Genomic DNA, 14,387 nt, shown 5'->3' with positions numbered 1-14,387 from the left:
TTAGCATTAATTTTAATGGTATTTCACCATACAAAACTTCGAAAAAAATATTTGTACAGTGTGTTCTTTTACAAAAACTAGCCAGCTATTTCAGTTATTAATAAAAGAAGGATCAATGATTATATATGTTGGTTTTTGAAACACCCTTGGCATGGCAACCATACTTTCAGAAGCCACAATGATGCATGCCAATATGTTCCTTTACTTTAAATACCCTAACAGATACACATAAATAAATAAATTGATTAAGAAGATTTTTATCCAGCACCTACCCGATTATCTAAACAATGGCTGCTGGGAAGGGGAGGGGGGGAGCCACTCGCCCCCCAATAAATCCAGTTGTACTAAGTTGAAAAAATTCAGCAACGTCTGTTGGAAGAATGTTATCAGACATTGTTTCATATAAAGGGGGCGCTGCCTTTGTTGTCAATGGACCTTTATCATTTATTTACTTAATTATAGTTTATTTACTAATTACTTAGTAATTACTAAATATGGTCTACCAGTGAAAAAACGTACTCGAAAATGAAACCATCAAGCTTACTTTGAAACACATTAACTATATAACAAATGTTCTACAGCACTGAAATAACTATACAAACTATATCCATAACAAACAATTTCCAATAATGAAAATATTTTTATTTTTATGACTTTATTTGATGATTCAATTGATAGAATAAATAAAGTTATTACAAGATATTTTCTCTAAGAATATATAATTTTTTTTTTTGTAACAACAGAGGATTAAATCCAGAAAGAATAGCTCTCACTACAGTGCATACCAGTTTTGAATACAAATAAAAATGTGCTAAACAATAAAAACATCCAATGAACAAAAAATGGCACTTTTTGTTCTCTATCATAGTTATTTCCTTAAATTTTTGTTCCATAAAGAAGTTCTACGTTTTTTTAGATGGTTGAATAAAAAAACAAAATGTATTTTACCAGAAACAAATTATACAATTGTTATTGCCACTAAAGCCAACAGTATATTATAAACACATTGACATATTATGCTAATTTGTTCACATATTCGACACTTGAAATATAAATATTTTATAAATATTCTTATGTGACAACCTATGGTATATAACACTTCCTTTTAATTGGCAGTATAAAAAAAAAAACATCATGTCATAGATTTGACTGTACTAGTACTTTAAACACAAGTTTCAAAAATAAAACAAAGGTTAAGTAAGGATGATAGAGAAAATAAAGAGCCTAGTGCTAACAGTACTTAAGTCAAATTTCTGTGCAAATTAAACTAAGCAAGGGGTTATTATTCCTCTAGCACAGGGGGTCTCCAAACTTTTCAGTCCGAGGGCCGCATTAACTATCAAATTACAGTTCGGGGGCCAGTTTCTTCCAGAAATGTCTTTAATTTTTCTGGGCAAAGTTCCTCGGCCATCACCAACAAACGTTTTTTTCCGTGGACAAAAAATCTCCGCGGGCCGGATGAGAGGACATCGCGGGCCGGATGCGGCCCGCGGGCCGTAGTTTGGAGACCCCTGCTCTAGCATAACTTCACCTTATGTACAAATTTTAATAATGAAGAATTTAAGTGACGCTTTAAAAAAAAATTGTTTAATTAATTTTTAAAAAAATTTAACTCGTTTATTTTTTTAAATGTTTTTGAGACTTAAGTACTTTTTAGCACTAAGGTCTTAAAATACTGTACAATAAAATGTAAACCAGGGTGATATAAAATTAGGACCCAACACAGCACCATCTACAACAGGTGATCATCATAGCAGAGTGGAGCTACAAGCTAAAGATATAGTTTTAAAAAAAATCCCACAAGTTAGAAAACCAAGTGTACACAAGATAGTTTACATCAGTTGAGCAGAATCATTCAAACACTGGAACCATGATTGGGACAAGGATTTATGTATGTCAACATTTTGACGATTACCTCACACAGCAACATGAATTATACGCAATGGCATCAAAAGGCTCAAAACTAATTTATCCAACGCCTCCAGGGGACAAAAGTAATTTAATTACTGAAATATTTTGAGCCAGACACCTAGAATGCTAATGTGTTTTCCCACTTAAAACTAGTTATCTCACCCCCCCCCCCCCCCCCCCCCCCTTCAATTAGCACTTAAAAACAAGAACAGCCATTCTGGCTAGTAATTTGTCTTCTAGGAAAAAACCTTTGACTTAGGCATTATTGGAAGAGTAATTTTATCCATTACACCAATAAATTAAATTATAATTATTTTTTTTTTAATAGCTCAGATTTACTTAACGACCCTGCAAAGCAATGACCATGTAAAGCAAACGAACATTTCATGTAACAAATATGTGTTGAGTTTAAAAAAAAAATGACCGTAGTGTGTAACAAATGACCACTGTGTCTTAAAAGAAACAAACTGAATGATCTCCAGATGAAGTTTATAGCTATCAAAAGTACATGAACTGACAAAACAGAAATCAACAAAAAGCCACACTGACAACTAAAAAACAACAAGCTTGGGATAAGACAAGGCAAAAAGTGAGATGCACTTTTCATGGTTGGGACATTGAAAAAAAAAAAAAAATCCTCATCGAAATGGGAAATCAAGAGAACATCAAAGAACATCAGTAGCGTTAAAAGTTGTGAGATCATCTCGGTAGCCCCACAACAGATTGGTCTAGTCTCACATGGTCTGTACACACAGCCTTCATCGCATGAAAGCTGTCGCCAGCAACTGGCTGTTTAAAAAAAAATTATTACATCACAACGGCTTTTTTCCTCCACAGTGTCAAACTATCACATCCATTCACATGTCCTTACATAACAGATCATCTAAAGCAAGTCTTCTTATCTAGAGTAGTACACCCGGTAGTACAGTGTTTTTGATCGCCACAGCGAGTAGGAATTGTCGAATTTGAGGAGGTAAACGCCCTGCCCGGGGTAGGTGTGGCTCCCACAGTAGACCTCCTCGTGACAGTCCCTGCGGTAGACAGGGATGATCTCGTCTGTGGGGGGCCGGTTCTCAGCTTTCTTGGAGCCTGGACCTTTCTCTACATCACCCGCTTTACCTTCTGTGGAAATGTCAACGGTCAAATAGAAAAAGGAATAAAAACTAACAAATGATGTAATGATACTAAATTTTTGCACATTTATTGGTTTAGTTATTTTTTACTTTAAGTTAAAAAATAAATGCCAGTAAATAATAGTTAATTGTAATGATAGTATTAAAAAAAGCACACCATACTGACCAAATGAATTGCAATTCTAATGATCTTAGAAAATTATTACATACGAGAAAAATGGCCCGTTGAGGAAGGATACACCGGGCGCTAGGTTGATAGTGCTGTCTCTTTTCTCTAAACTAAAACCAACCCACCCCCACCCCCCCCCCCCCCCCCAAAAAAACATGTCTACCGTCCCATTCAACGAAATATAATTATATACTTTTTCCAGTGTCCGCCCCCTCCCCGAAAATTCTACCCCCGCCCCCGAAAATTTCAAGTACCCCCACCCCTCTCCGGGGAGGAAAAAGTCTAAACTAAAACCACCCCACCCTCCCCCCCCCCCCACACACCCCCCCCCCACCCCCCACACACACACCACCCCCCCCACACACACACACCACCCCCCCAAAAAAAACATGTCTACCGTCCCATTCAACGAAATATAATTATATACTTTTTCAAGTGTCCGCCCCCCTCCCCGAAAATTCTACCCCCCGCCCCCGAAAATTTCAAGTACCCCCACCCCTCTCCGGGGAGGAAAAAGTCTAAACTAAAACCACCCCCCCCACCCCCCCTAAAAAAACATGTCTACCGTCCCATTCAACGAAATATAATTATATACTTTTTCCAGTGTCCGCCCCCCTCCCCGAAAATTTCAAGTACCCCCATCCCTCTCCGGGGAGGAAAAAGTCTGAAAGAAACACTGGTGTCGCGCTTAGCCACTACCCGAAGAATTGCATTAAAGACATTGCAAGAAAACCACTTTTTAGATTAGACACATTAATTAGGCGGTAATTTTATTATAGAGTATTGATGAAGAAATTTCTTTTGTGTTAGGGAGGGGGGGGGGGGCACAGACGTTCTTACGCGGGGGGTGGGGCTTCGCCCCTACCCGAAGAATTGTATGCAAGAAACTCTTCACGCAAACCACTTAGATTAGACAAAATTGCCTTTTTTGAGAATCAATGACGTCATATTACTGTGTGCACTCTCCGGCTTGAGATGCTAAATGTGGCGACGTCATACTTCGTTTTTCGAATTACTATGCAGGTTTTTAATTTGCTTGTGTTTTCTCTAGAGCGTTCTTGTCAGACAGATAGATAGATAGATAGACAGACAGCGAAACTATTAGTATTAATACAAGTCTATTTTTATGGGACGGCAGGGCCTAGCAGTAGAGAGTACTAGACTGCAGTTTCGAATCCAGGTTCAATATCCCTTCTTTGCCGAGGTAATAGAAACAGGTGAACTCTACTTCATTTGCCTCGTGGACCATCAGGCTCAAAAAAGGTACTTTGCTTTTAAATCTAACCTCACATCTGCCTACATAATGACCTTAAGCTACAGACCCAGGTTGGACTGGACTACTGGGACACTGGAAAAAATCCTGACGGGCAGAAAAGACCGGCCCCGTATTAGGCCTATTTAGACTAGTATTTATTGCGTTGATTAAAAAAATATTGCGCAATACTTTCTTTTCCCTGTATTTAAGAACATAAAATAATTTGCGCAATGAAAATTTTCTTTTGTCCACTTGGAGACAACCAGTCCACCCCTGTACAGACCTTATGAACCTCAAAAGTGTAGAGAGCCAATGACCACTCACCTTCTGTCTTGGTGGCGCCCTCTTCCTCCTCATCCTCCTCGTCACTGGACTCGCTGACATGCACGCTGACTGTGTTGGTCTGGGAGACGCTCCACTCAAAGTACACACCAAACCCAATGTCGTAGTAGTCTGTGGCGAACTCCCAGAACAGGCAGGTGCCATCTTCATGGGTTGGAACTCTCACCTGTACAGACACACCTGTTTGGTTAGCTCTAATGATCATAGACTACACCTAAGCTAGTTACTAAATAAAAGGTAATGCCTAAATTTATTCTACCAACATGAGAACCTAGGTAGATCTACAAAAATTCTTATCTTTAACCTGTTTTTTAATTCACATTTTTAAAACAAAGTTATGCTAAATAGATTATAATTTAAAAAATGCCACACACAAGTAATTTACTTTGAGAGTAATTAAAAACTAAACAAATAATTTTCAGGGTATATATTATTCAAAGCTAGTAGATCTAAAAGAGAATTTCTTAAGCAAATATTTTTTGCAATATTCTCTACACAGACTACGTCAAGACTCCCCACTCCCCCCTGTGTAGGGCATATATGCATATTCATAATTAAATTATAAAAATACTACCCGAATATAAAATAAATTTGATAAAATATGTATATAGTAAGAAATATCCACAATATTAAAAAAGGTGTATATATTCACTACGATTTATTCAAATTATTACTGTGTAAATATATCCAGCATAATGTATTAAAATAATTTATTGTTTATATAACCACAATAATCTTATTTTAACATATTTATATATAGGTATATATCCACAATGATAGAGATAAAATAACTATTTATCCACAAAGAAAGCGCAGACAACAACAAGCTAAGACACAAGCACCATCTCACCGTCACAGTCTCCCCTGAGCCTATTTTTATCACAGATTCTTTATCTTTCACTAGCGAGTCCTTGAATTCTTTTATGTCTTTGCGGGTCCACATGGATGCCGCAGCCAATGAGAATTCTACGCACATCCACATTTCATCCGACAGAAGGGGGGGCGTGGCGGGTGGGGAAGAGAACATAAACAACATTGAACAGCTAAACTAAGTGGCACAACACTATGCTAGTGTGCTAGTGATTAAGGTACACATCCTACAGTTTGCAAGGAAATAGAACATTTGCTAAGTATCAAGAATTCAAATAAATTAATTCTACATTGCTTTATTGGCAGTGAAATTAGATGTTTATACATTATGATTATGACAGTAAAATGTTACAGACTATTGTCAATTACCGTAAATGAAATGTGTATGTTTACTGTACAATATAACACATTAAATTATATTCTTATCAGACTGCATGTTTTATGATAAACAGCGGCCAGGAAAATATATTTATTGCATAGACGTTGATGAAAATTATTTTTAAATTAAACAAAAAAAAAGAAATAAATTTTAAAAATTAAGTTCTGTGACTGAAATAATGTATTAAAATTGTGAAAATTATAACTACATATTTTATTAAGTGCAGGTATTAATTTTCAAAAAGAATTTTACATAATTATTTTCACCTCAAATAAATTGTCATACAAGACTAAGGAACCAATGATGATGATACTGATAAATTCCTCATCATATACTATCCATATTTTAAACTAAATACTTTATTTTCCAGTAGAATTAAATTAACTATGGTTTTTTTTGAGCATCTAATAAGTCAGTAGCAACCTGCTAATCAGTAACTGCTTGGAGATCTTTTAATAAGTAGATGCAATTCATTTTATGCTGGATTATAAGCATATAATCATATATAGCCAACATATCCTGTGTTTTAATGTAGTTTTCTACTACTTTAAGAATCTTTTAGTGCACTTAACTAAAAATTTAAAAAATTTAATGGTTAACCTGAGCAAAATAATTTAGTGGAAAGAATAAAATTGTCAGTAAGATTCCTTTTATCCATCCAAAGATACAAGGGTGTAAAATAGACAGTATTCATTTGTTTCTTGTCATAGTTTGTTGTCAGTAGAAAAAAAATATATAAGCTGTAAATTTGTCTGTTAAAAATAAGAGACATAAAACATTTTAGGCAGCTGAGGACATTTTTATCAGCTCTGAATTTAGCTGTAAATTCTGAAAGCAGCCAGACATCAATAATTCTGTGAGACTGTGGGGCTAATCAATAGAGTCAGTATGGCAAGTGTTGTGCCAAAACAGCTGAGGGTGGCCCTATCTAAGACGGCCTGCGCTGTGAGGCCCTATCTAAGATGGCCTGCGCGACCTGTAAGGCACTAAAAAGGAACACTTAAAGCTGGTGCAGCAGGTAATGGTGAACATCAAGTGGACACAACAAGCGCTATGGCACGCTCAGAGGTGTAAACATGGGGGGGGGGGGGGGGGGGGGGGGAGAAGGAACACCAACTCACACAGAACCTAACCCTTCTTAACTTTCATTATACATCTTTTAAAACTAAGCACAGTTCATCTGTAGTATCTACACTCTAGTATTGTCCATTAAAATACTAATTTATTTTATTTTTCATAACAAAGAAAAAGATATTTTTCATAAGAGAAAATTATACTTTTTTTTTATCTGCTATGTTTTATAAAGCCACGTCAACTTTTTTTGTGTTTTATTTCCTATGTGAATCATCACAGTCTCCTCTCACCTAGGATTTATACTGACCACCAATACTCCCTGACCCCTAGGGACTACAGGCTAGATCCGAACCCCAAACACCAGAAGCAAACACTGACACAACTAACGCCCTCACCGTGGCTGTTGCCAGAGAGCCAATACGAACTACGTTTTCTTTAGATGACCTTAAGCCATCTTTAAACTCCTTAAGATCTTTTCTGGTCCACAAGGAGGCAGGCACAATTTTAGGCACCGAGGTTATGGCCGCTGGGCAGGTGTAAATAAAAAGGGGAAGTAACCACAACTCAAAAATGAAAAAGAAAGAATTTAGAGTTATCTGTCATGTCTGGAAAACAAAAATGGTCAGGCAATCTAAAATGAGTAGCTTCCCTTACAAGAGATAAAATATTTACTCATTAATATCAGAAAATAATTAAATAATTTTTTTTACCTTCTTCATCCTCTCCACAGGGAGAAATAGGCGTGACACCATCTGGGATAGGGGAAGCCTTCACTGGCTCTGTGCTGGTTGTGTTGGTGGTGATGTCTCCGTTGGCTGTTGTGGTCTGTTGCTGTAGCAGCTGTTGCTGGTACACCTGCTGCATGTACTGCTGGAAGTGCTGGTCCTGGAGTTGGATGATCAGCTCATCTTGCTGGAACACAGAGTATAGCAGGGGTTTAGTTGGATCTCATATGGGGGAGGGGGTTGTTTGATGGTGCGAGGGGAGTGGGGAATGAGGGTGTTGGATCACCTTGTCTTGTTGGAGAACAGTTTATTTTTATGTTTTATTGGGTGTGTGTGGAAGGGGGGGGGGGGGGGAGTGTTAGATGTCTATATATGAATATATATGTATTGGAGTTCAGTTGTATGTTATATGGTGTGGATGGGGAGGGATGAGGGGGTTTCTGGATTGTTGGATATTGTATGATCAGCTCATCTTGCTTGCACATACAAATAAATAGGAGTTTAGTTGTATGGAGGGTGGGGGTGGGGGTGGAAGAAAGAGGAGTTGATTGGGTGGTATGAAGAGGGTTTAATTATTTGTTCTGCGTTTGAGATGGCTACAGGACATTACCCCCCCCCCCCCCCCCGTATTTACCCCGGAGCAATTACCTCCCTGTCAATTACCCCCCCCCCCCCCTCTCAAGTTAGAATCCTAACTCTAACTAGAATTCTATACCTATATACTACTTTAATCCAAACCTTAAGAAAAAGACCAAAACCTAAACATCCACCTTAACCAAAAACAACGCTAGACACAACCCTAACCCTAGCTCTAACCCTAACTCTAGCCCTAATCCTAGCCCTAAACCTATCCCTGTCCGGGGGGGGGGGGGGGGGGGGTAATGTCCTACTGGGCGGGGGGGTAATGTCAGGGGGGAAATGTTCAGGGGGGGGGGGGGGTAATTGACAGGGGGGAAATGCCCTGTTCCCGTTTGAGATAGAGCAAGTGGTATGCTTGGTAGGGATTATGGAATGGCATGGTTGCTGTACAGTGCTCAACTGACTCATATTAGGAAAAGTAAAGGAGGCTGGGCATAGTGCTGACCACACAATCCCATCATATACCAAGTCAAGAAATATGAACTCTACTTCCTCTAACCTATGGTATGTTTAAGTACAAAAGAGGAATATTTACTTTAAAAGAATTTGGATATAAGCAAAACTTATGTGGTAAGTTTTTAGTTAAGACAATACAATAACAAAACTTGAAAGAATGGCAGATGAATAGTTACAAATAACTTTTGTACCCGTTCAAGCCGAACCCCTCTTTATTTTATCATCTGGATAAAAAATCTGATTCATCCAGTTAGGTACCCATCAGAGCTGGGTGGACTCAAGTACATTCTGACTTGAACCCAGATTCAAACTTGAGACTTTCGGGCTAGCAGTCCCACATTTCATACCTAGTAGTATATCTAGTAGTTCTGATTGAACTAGCTGAACTAAACAAACCTACCATTGCTTTGTTATTTGGGTACTGCTGTTCTGCGTACTGTCTGAACTGTACTTGTGTCTGTTGGTTCAGTGCCGCTCGAATCTGTAACCTACAAAAGTAAATAAAAAATTCAGTAAGAGAATATTAAATTGATTGAACCTGTAGCCTACATAAGTAAATAAAAAAGTCATAAAGAGAATAAAAATTTATTGAGAAATTACTTCTTTCTGCACTGTGAACAACTTTTGGAATAAACATTTATGGACCAAGGTTTAAGAAGCAATCAGCTTAACATTTCCATTTGTATAAAAACATTATTTAATTTAATCATTTAAATGGGGGGGGGGGGGGGGGGGTGATTATGTGTTTTATGCCAGCTATGCTGTACAGACTTACTCTTGCTCCTGTTGCTTCAGTTTCTCTGCCTCAAGCGCCTGCTGTGCTGCAGCCTCTGCTTCTTTTTTCTTTGTCTCCTCCTCTTCCTGTTTCCTCTTTTCCTCTTCTTCTTTTCTGTTAAACACAATGAAGAAATATTACAAAATTACAGGATAATACAATTATTTGTTTTGCAGAGCTTAAGTTTGATTAAGTAGAAAACTTGCTATGTATTGAAGGTTTAGATTCAGTGTTCTTATGCAAAAGATATATGTATCTTATAAAATGACTACGCAGCAGGATAAAAACTACAACGCACTGCGCAGCTTAAAGGAGCATTGCTTATATGTATACACATATGTGTATTTATTTATGTATAAATTTACATATATATGTGCACACACATATGTTAAAACACTTAACACAAAAAATCAGCCTAATACAAAATAAAGTAGTACCGACAGAATATTAGGTTTTCCCTGTGCATTTTCTGTGAAATTCTTTTAAAACAAACTATTTCATTACACTGTATATAGTTATGTAGGCCTATAGTATATAAAAAATACATGACGTAAATAGCACTATAAAAACTGACTGTTTTCTCTCTGACTCCTCCTTCTCTGCCTTGTGTGCCTCTACATAAGGTTCAAACAAGGAGCAGGATTCAGCCATCTTGTGGACAAAGTCAGCCATAGCTGCTTCCTTAGACATGTCTCCTAATGCTTGCCAAGCTTGCCTGAAATAGGTTTAATAGTCAGTCATATAACATTGGTTGATTGTTTTGTTTTTTAGGGGGGGGGGGGGGGGAAGGGTGTCTTAGATAATGTTTAGTATATAGTCCATTTAAGTCCCTTTGATAGTAACTCAAAGTTTCTGTTAAGACTCATCATTAAAATGTGATAATGACAGAAACATTTTATGCATGTTCATCATTAAAACACAACTGACTTATAACCAAATTTGTACGATGTAAATAAAGTCTCCTAGAAAAACCTGGCATCTATCAAGTTTATCAGACTTCTAAAGAAATGATGACTAAAATTGTATTTAAAAAAATATACACCAAAGAACAAAATGAAAAGCACATACAAACAAAGCTGCCATCTTAAGCTTTGAATATTCAGAAATTTTATAATGATTTTTTAGCTATGAGTGCTTTAGCCCAGACAAATTGACAGTTTTTTTTATTATTGCGTTTATATTAAATTTAGTATTTTTAAGCTATTACCAGTGTTTGTTGGTAAGTGCAGTCATGTTTTGTTAGTAAAATCATAGTTGGTGCTGTCAGAGTTTAGAAGTTGTTTGGTCATAGTTTCACAGCATTGTCATAAACCATAACAAGACTTTAACATAAAGTCTTGCTCTAATAATAATAATATTATTAATAAAATAATAATAATAATACAGGGATGTGACCAGACCAGGAAAAAAAATTAGGAAATTTTCTTCGGATAATAACTCAATATGTTTTATCTACTTTTTATCGCGGTTAAGCAGCTTCATACCGCAGTTAAGCAGCTTCATACTGTTACTGTACTAATTAATTATTTAATGAAGTTAATATTTTAAATACAAGAAGTTTATGTTACTCTAAAATAACATTGAAAGTCTTGTCTAATTGCAATTTAATGTTTACCTTATAAACAACTTTTTAAAAATTACAATGGAACAAAAGTAGCAATTAAGTTTTATTTTACCATTAAGCTAATTTAAACTGTACTAATCTAGTGTACATTCTAGATGTACTCCTGTTTTCAATTTTAAATAGGGGCCTAATGCCTTAGATCTCTATATTCTTTTAAAGATTGGATTGGTAAAAAATATGTGTCTTCAACTGTAAAGAGCCTAGATTAAGATTAGTTATAATTTGAAAGTTTTAGGTTCATGTGATGGAAAAATGAAATGGATTAGGTTAGCTAAAATTAGAAAGGGTCTGACGTGTGAACCAAAGTTATTCATTTTGATAGCCAAGCCATATCGATATTTATGTTTTTTTGGAATAAATGTAAATTGTTAGGGGTCATCCACGTTTTTTTGACGATATTTACCTCCCCTCTCTCCTACAAAACCCAGACTCCCCCCCCTATAATGACGTCACACCTCAGCCATCAAATGCCCCCCCCCCTCGAAATTAATTTGATTTTTTTTTTAAACATCGATTTTTTCTAAAATATTGACTGAGGTCGACCAACAAAGGGTATTTTATTCGATCTCTATTACAATGCCTTACAACAGTTTTCTAATAGCGGCTAAAAGGCAGTTGTTTCTAACATTACTTTTTTAAAATACAAAAAATATGACGTTACACTATCTTACGAGTGTGACGTTATTAATGGAAGACCTCTGAACGTATTTTTTCTTCCACAAACAAGACACGGTCGTAGTCACGTTGAGTTTAGTATTTTTTTTTAAATCTGTAGGCCTACGAAGCATACGTATTGCAGGAACAGCTATTTGAAATTGACTGTGACGTCATTTTTTTTTCCCCACAAGCAGTACCGAACACGTACTTGGGGTCAAGGTGAGGTCACAAGAGCCACCGTTACTACGAGGTGGGGCGGGTTAGTCTAGTCCTCATAGTCACCTTTTGCAAGGATTTCAATATTAATTTCAGATTGCGAAATAAAATAGAATCAGAGAGAAACTCTAGATTTAGGCGGGTTAAAATACCGATAGGTAAATTAGGCTATATCGATAGCTAGATAACCAGGCTTAAGAGATGTCAGTTTCATTTGAATAACTGCATTATTTTAGATTACCTTTTCCCCGTGTTTTTGATAAATAGTAAACTGAAAATAGCGGAAAATTTGGACTAAAAAAAGTGTGCTTTGAAAACATCGAAAGTCCGCCGAAATTCCGAAACTTAATGTACATTTAATCTTGATCTAGCACTGTGAGACCTAGCGCAATCGACCAATCGAAAAGAAATGCGCATATTCGAGTGTCCGTTTGACTTAAGAATAGTACAGTAGTTGCCAATTTAAATTTAAATACGAATAAGTGGAATGAGCATGTTGGCCCTTTCCGTAGAAGACATTTCCGTTTTTTTTCCTAATTTTTTTTTAAATTTCGTAAAAAATCGACAAAAATTGAAAGTCGGCGGGAAAATTCGGCGAAAATTAAATCAGCGGAGGAAAATCGCAACTGAAACGGAAAAATCGGATTTCCGCTAAAATTCGGAAAAGTCACATCCCTGTTTAATATGTGATGGTAAGAATCAAACAACCAGTGACACCAACATTACAGAAAATACCACCCACTGACCAATTGTCAGGATTTAGCATCGACTGACAGCAACAACACGCAACCAGTGCACAATTATAATTGCATCAACCCTCAATTTAAAATGTTTGCATTGTAATTTCAGTTGATCAGACCAATGCAGGAGAAATGTAAACAAAGTCCTTATCTCATGCCTTGAATCAACATCCATTAGCCTAACCTACTGTCAGACAATGAGGGCTATCCCTGGTTACCACAGCAACAGCCAACTCAGTCTGTTTAAAAAGAAACCTTTGTAGCTCTGTTCAACAGTATGAAACAAACAAAAAAACGCCGCTGAAACCTTGTAAAACTAAGTAACTTTTTGCTGTAGAGCTACAATTCTGATTTTTGTACAACATCAGAAATGTGATGGATAGACAAGCAAATGAAGCTTGAAGTTTAAATAAGCTGTCATGGTGTGGCCAGCAAAACTACAACAGCATCAATAACTGACAATCACTAAACTTCTTCCTCTTTGTTCTTAATTGAATATTGGACAGTATTTCCTACAACACAATTAAGTATTCAACTTGTGTCAACTTGTTATGCACCATGTAGGCCGTTGACTTGGATTTCATCCTTTTAATTTGGATTTGCTTCCATAGCCTTTGTTGTCTATTCAAGAATAAACTAAAAGGCAGCAGTTGTTTCATTTTGGAGTTTTATTGACCCATCACCAAGCTAATAGATGCATGTATCCACACATTCATGAAAAATAAGACATTTAAAATGTAAACACAATCAGTACACTTGTGCAACCTAATTCATACAACTTACACAAGATGTTACAGAAGATGACCTAGTTTATTACAGAAGTGATATTATAGAAGATGACCTAGTTAACTTGCAGATGTTACAGAAGATGACCTAGTTTATTACAGAAGTGATATTATAGAAGATGACCTAGTTAACTTACAGATGTTACAGAAGATGACCTAGATAACTTAAAGATGACCTACATAACATGCGGAAGATGTTACACAAAATGACCTACTAAAATAAAAGATCACCTACACAACTTCCAGCTGCTTGCATATGCCTACACAAATTATTAATTACCTACACATAATTACTAATTAATTACCTAACCAAAAAAAAAGCAGCAGAATTCTTTACATCACCCTACAACAACACATGGCTTACTGAACAAAAACACACACAAACAGCCTACTCCCACTGGTCTTCTATAGAACCAGGAAAATGCTGGAGGGGTATAAGATGGTCAAGCACTTGACTCAGTCAAGTTGACTTACACAAGTGGTGGCTGTTCTACTGTTAAGTGTAATGCAATACTGTCTTCTCTTGAGGTCATTTCTAGACATAGGGTAGTCACTTCTTACTAACTTAGTCTAGCTAGTCTAGATAAAGATTTATAGATCTTGCGTAGTCAGATATTAGTCTAGAATCTAGAATCAG

The 14,387-nt window shown here is 36.6% G+C and overlaps 1 protein-coding gene across 2 annotated transcripts in view; it reads right to left on the bottom strand.

Annotated features, from left to right (window-relative positions):
• Positions 1-2,080: 2,080 nt before the first annotated feature.
• LOC131933133 (Golgi resident protein GCP60) overlaps positions 2,081-14,387 on the bottom strand; it is a 34,029-nt gene continuing 21,722 nt past the window's right edge. The window contains exons 3-9 of one of the 2 annotated variants that reach the window (XM_059289935.1): positions 10,303-10,443; positions 9,729-9,842; positions 9,354-9,441; positions 7,844-8,045; positions 7,529-7,659; positions 4,793-4,976; positions 2,081-3,033 (exon numbers count right to left, since the gene is read on the bottom strand). In XM_059289935.1, the coding sequence (XP_059145918.1) occupies positions 2,810-3,033; positions 4,793-4,976; positions 7,529-7,659; positions 7,844-8,045; positions 9,354-9,441; positions 9,729-9,842; positions 10,303-10,443 (1,084 nt within the window). In that variant the 3' untranslated portion in view covers positions 2,081-2,809. Of the gene's footprint in view, positions 3,034-4,792; positions 4,977-5,660; positions 5,777-7,528; positions 7,660-7,843; positions 8,046-9,353; positions 9,442-9,728; positions 9,843-10,302; positions 10,444-14,387 lie in introns of both variants that reach the window. The other variant, XM_059289936.1, reaches the window with a different exon arrangement.

The sequence above is a fragment of the Physella acuta genome, unplaced genomic scaffold (genome assembly GCF_028476545.2).
Source record: "Physella acuta isolate Inbredline_101_S28 unplaced genomic scaffold, ASM2847654v3 ptg002375l, whole genome shotgun sequence".
NCBI lineage: Eukaryota > Metazoa > Mollusca > Gastropoda > Physidae > Physella > Physella acuta.
Note: the sequence above shows the minus strand (reverse complement) of the source record. Positions and strands in the feature narration are given on the sequence as shown.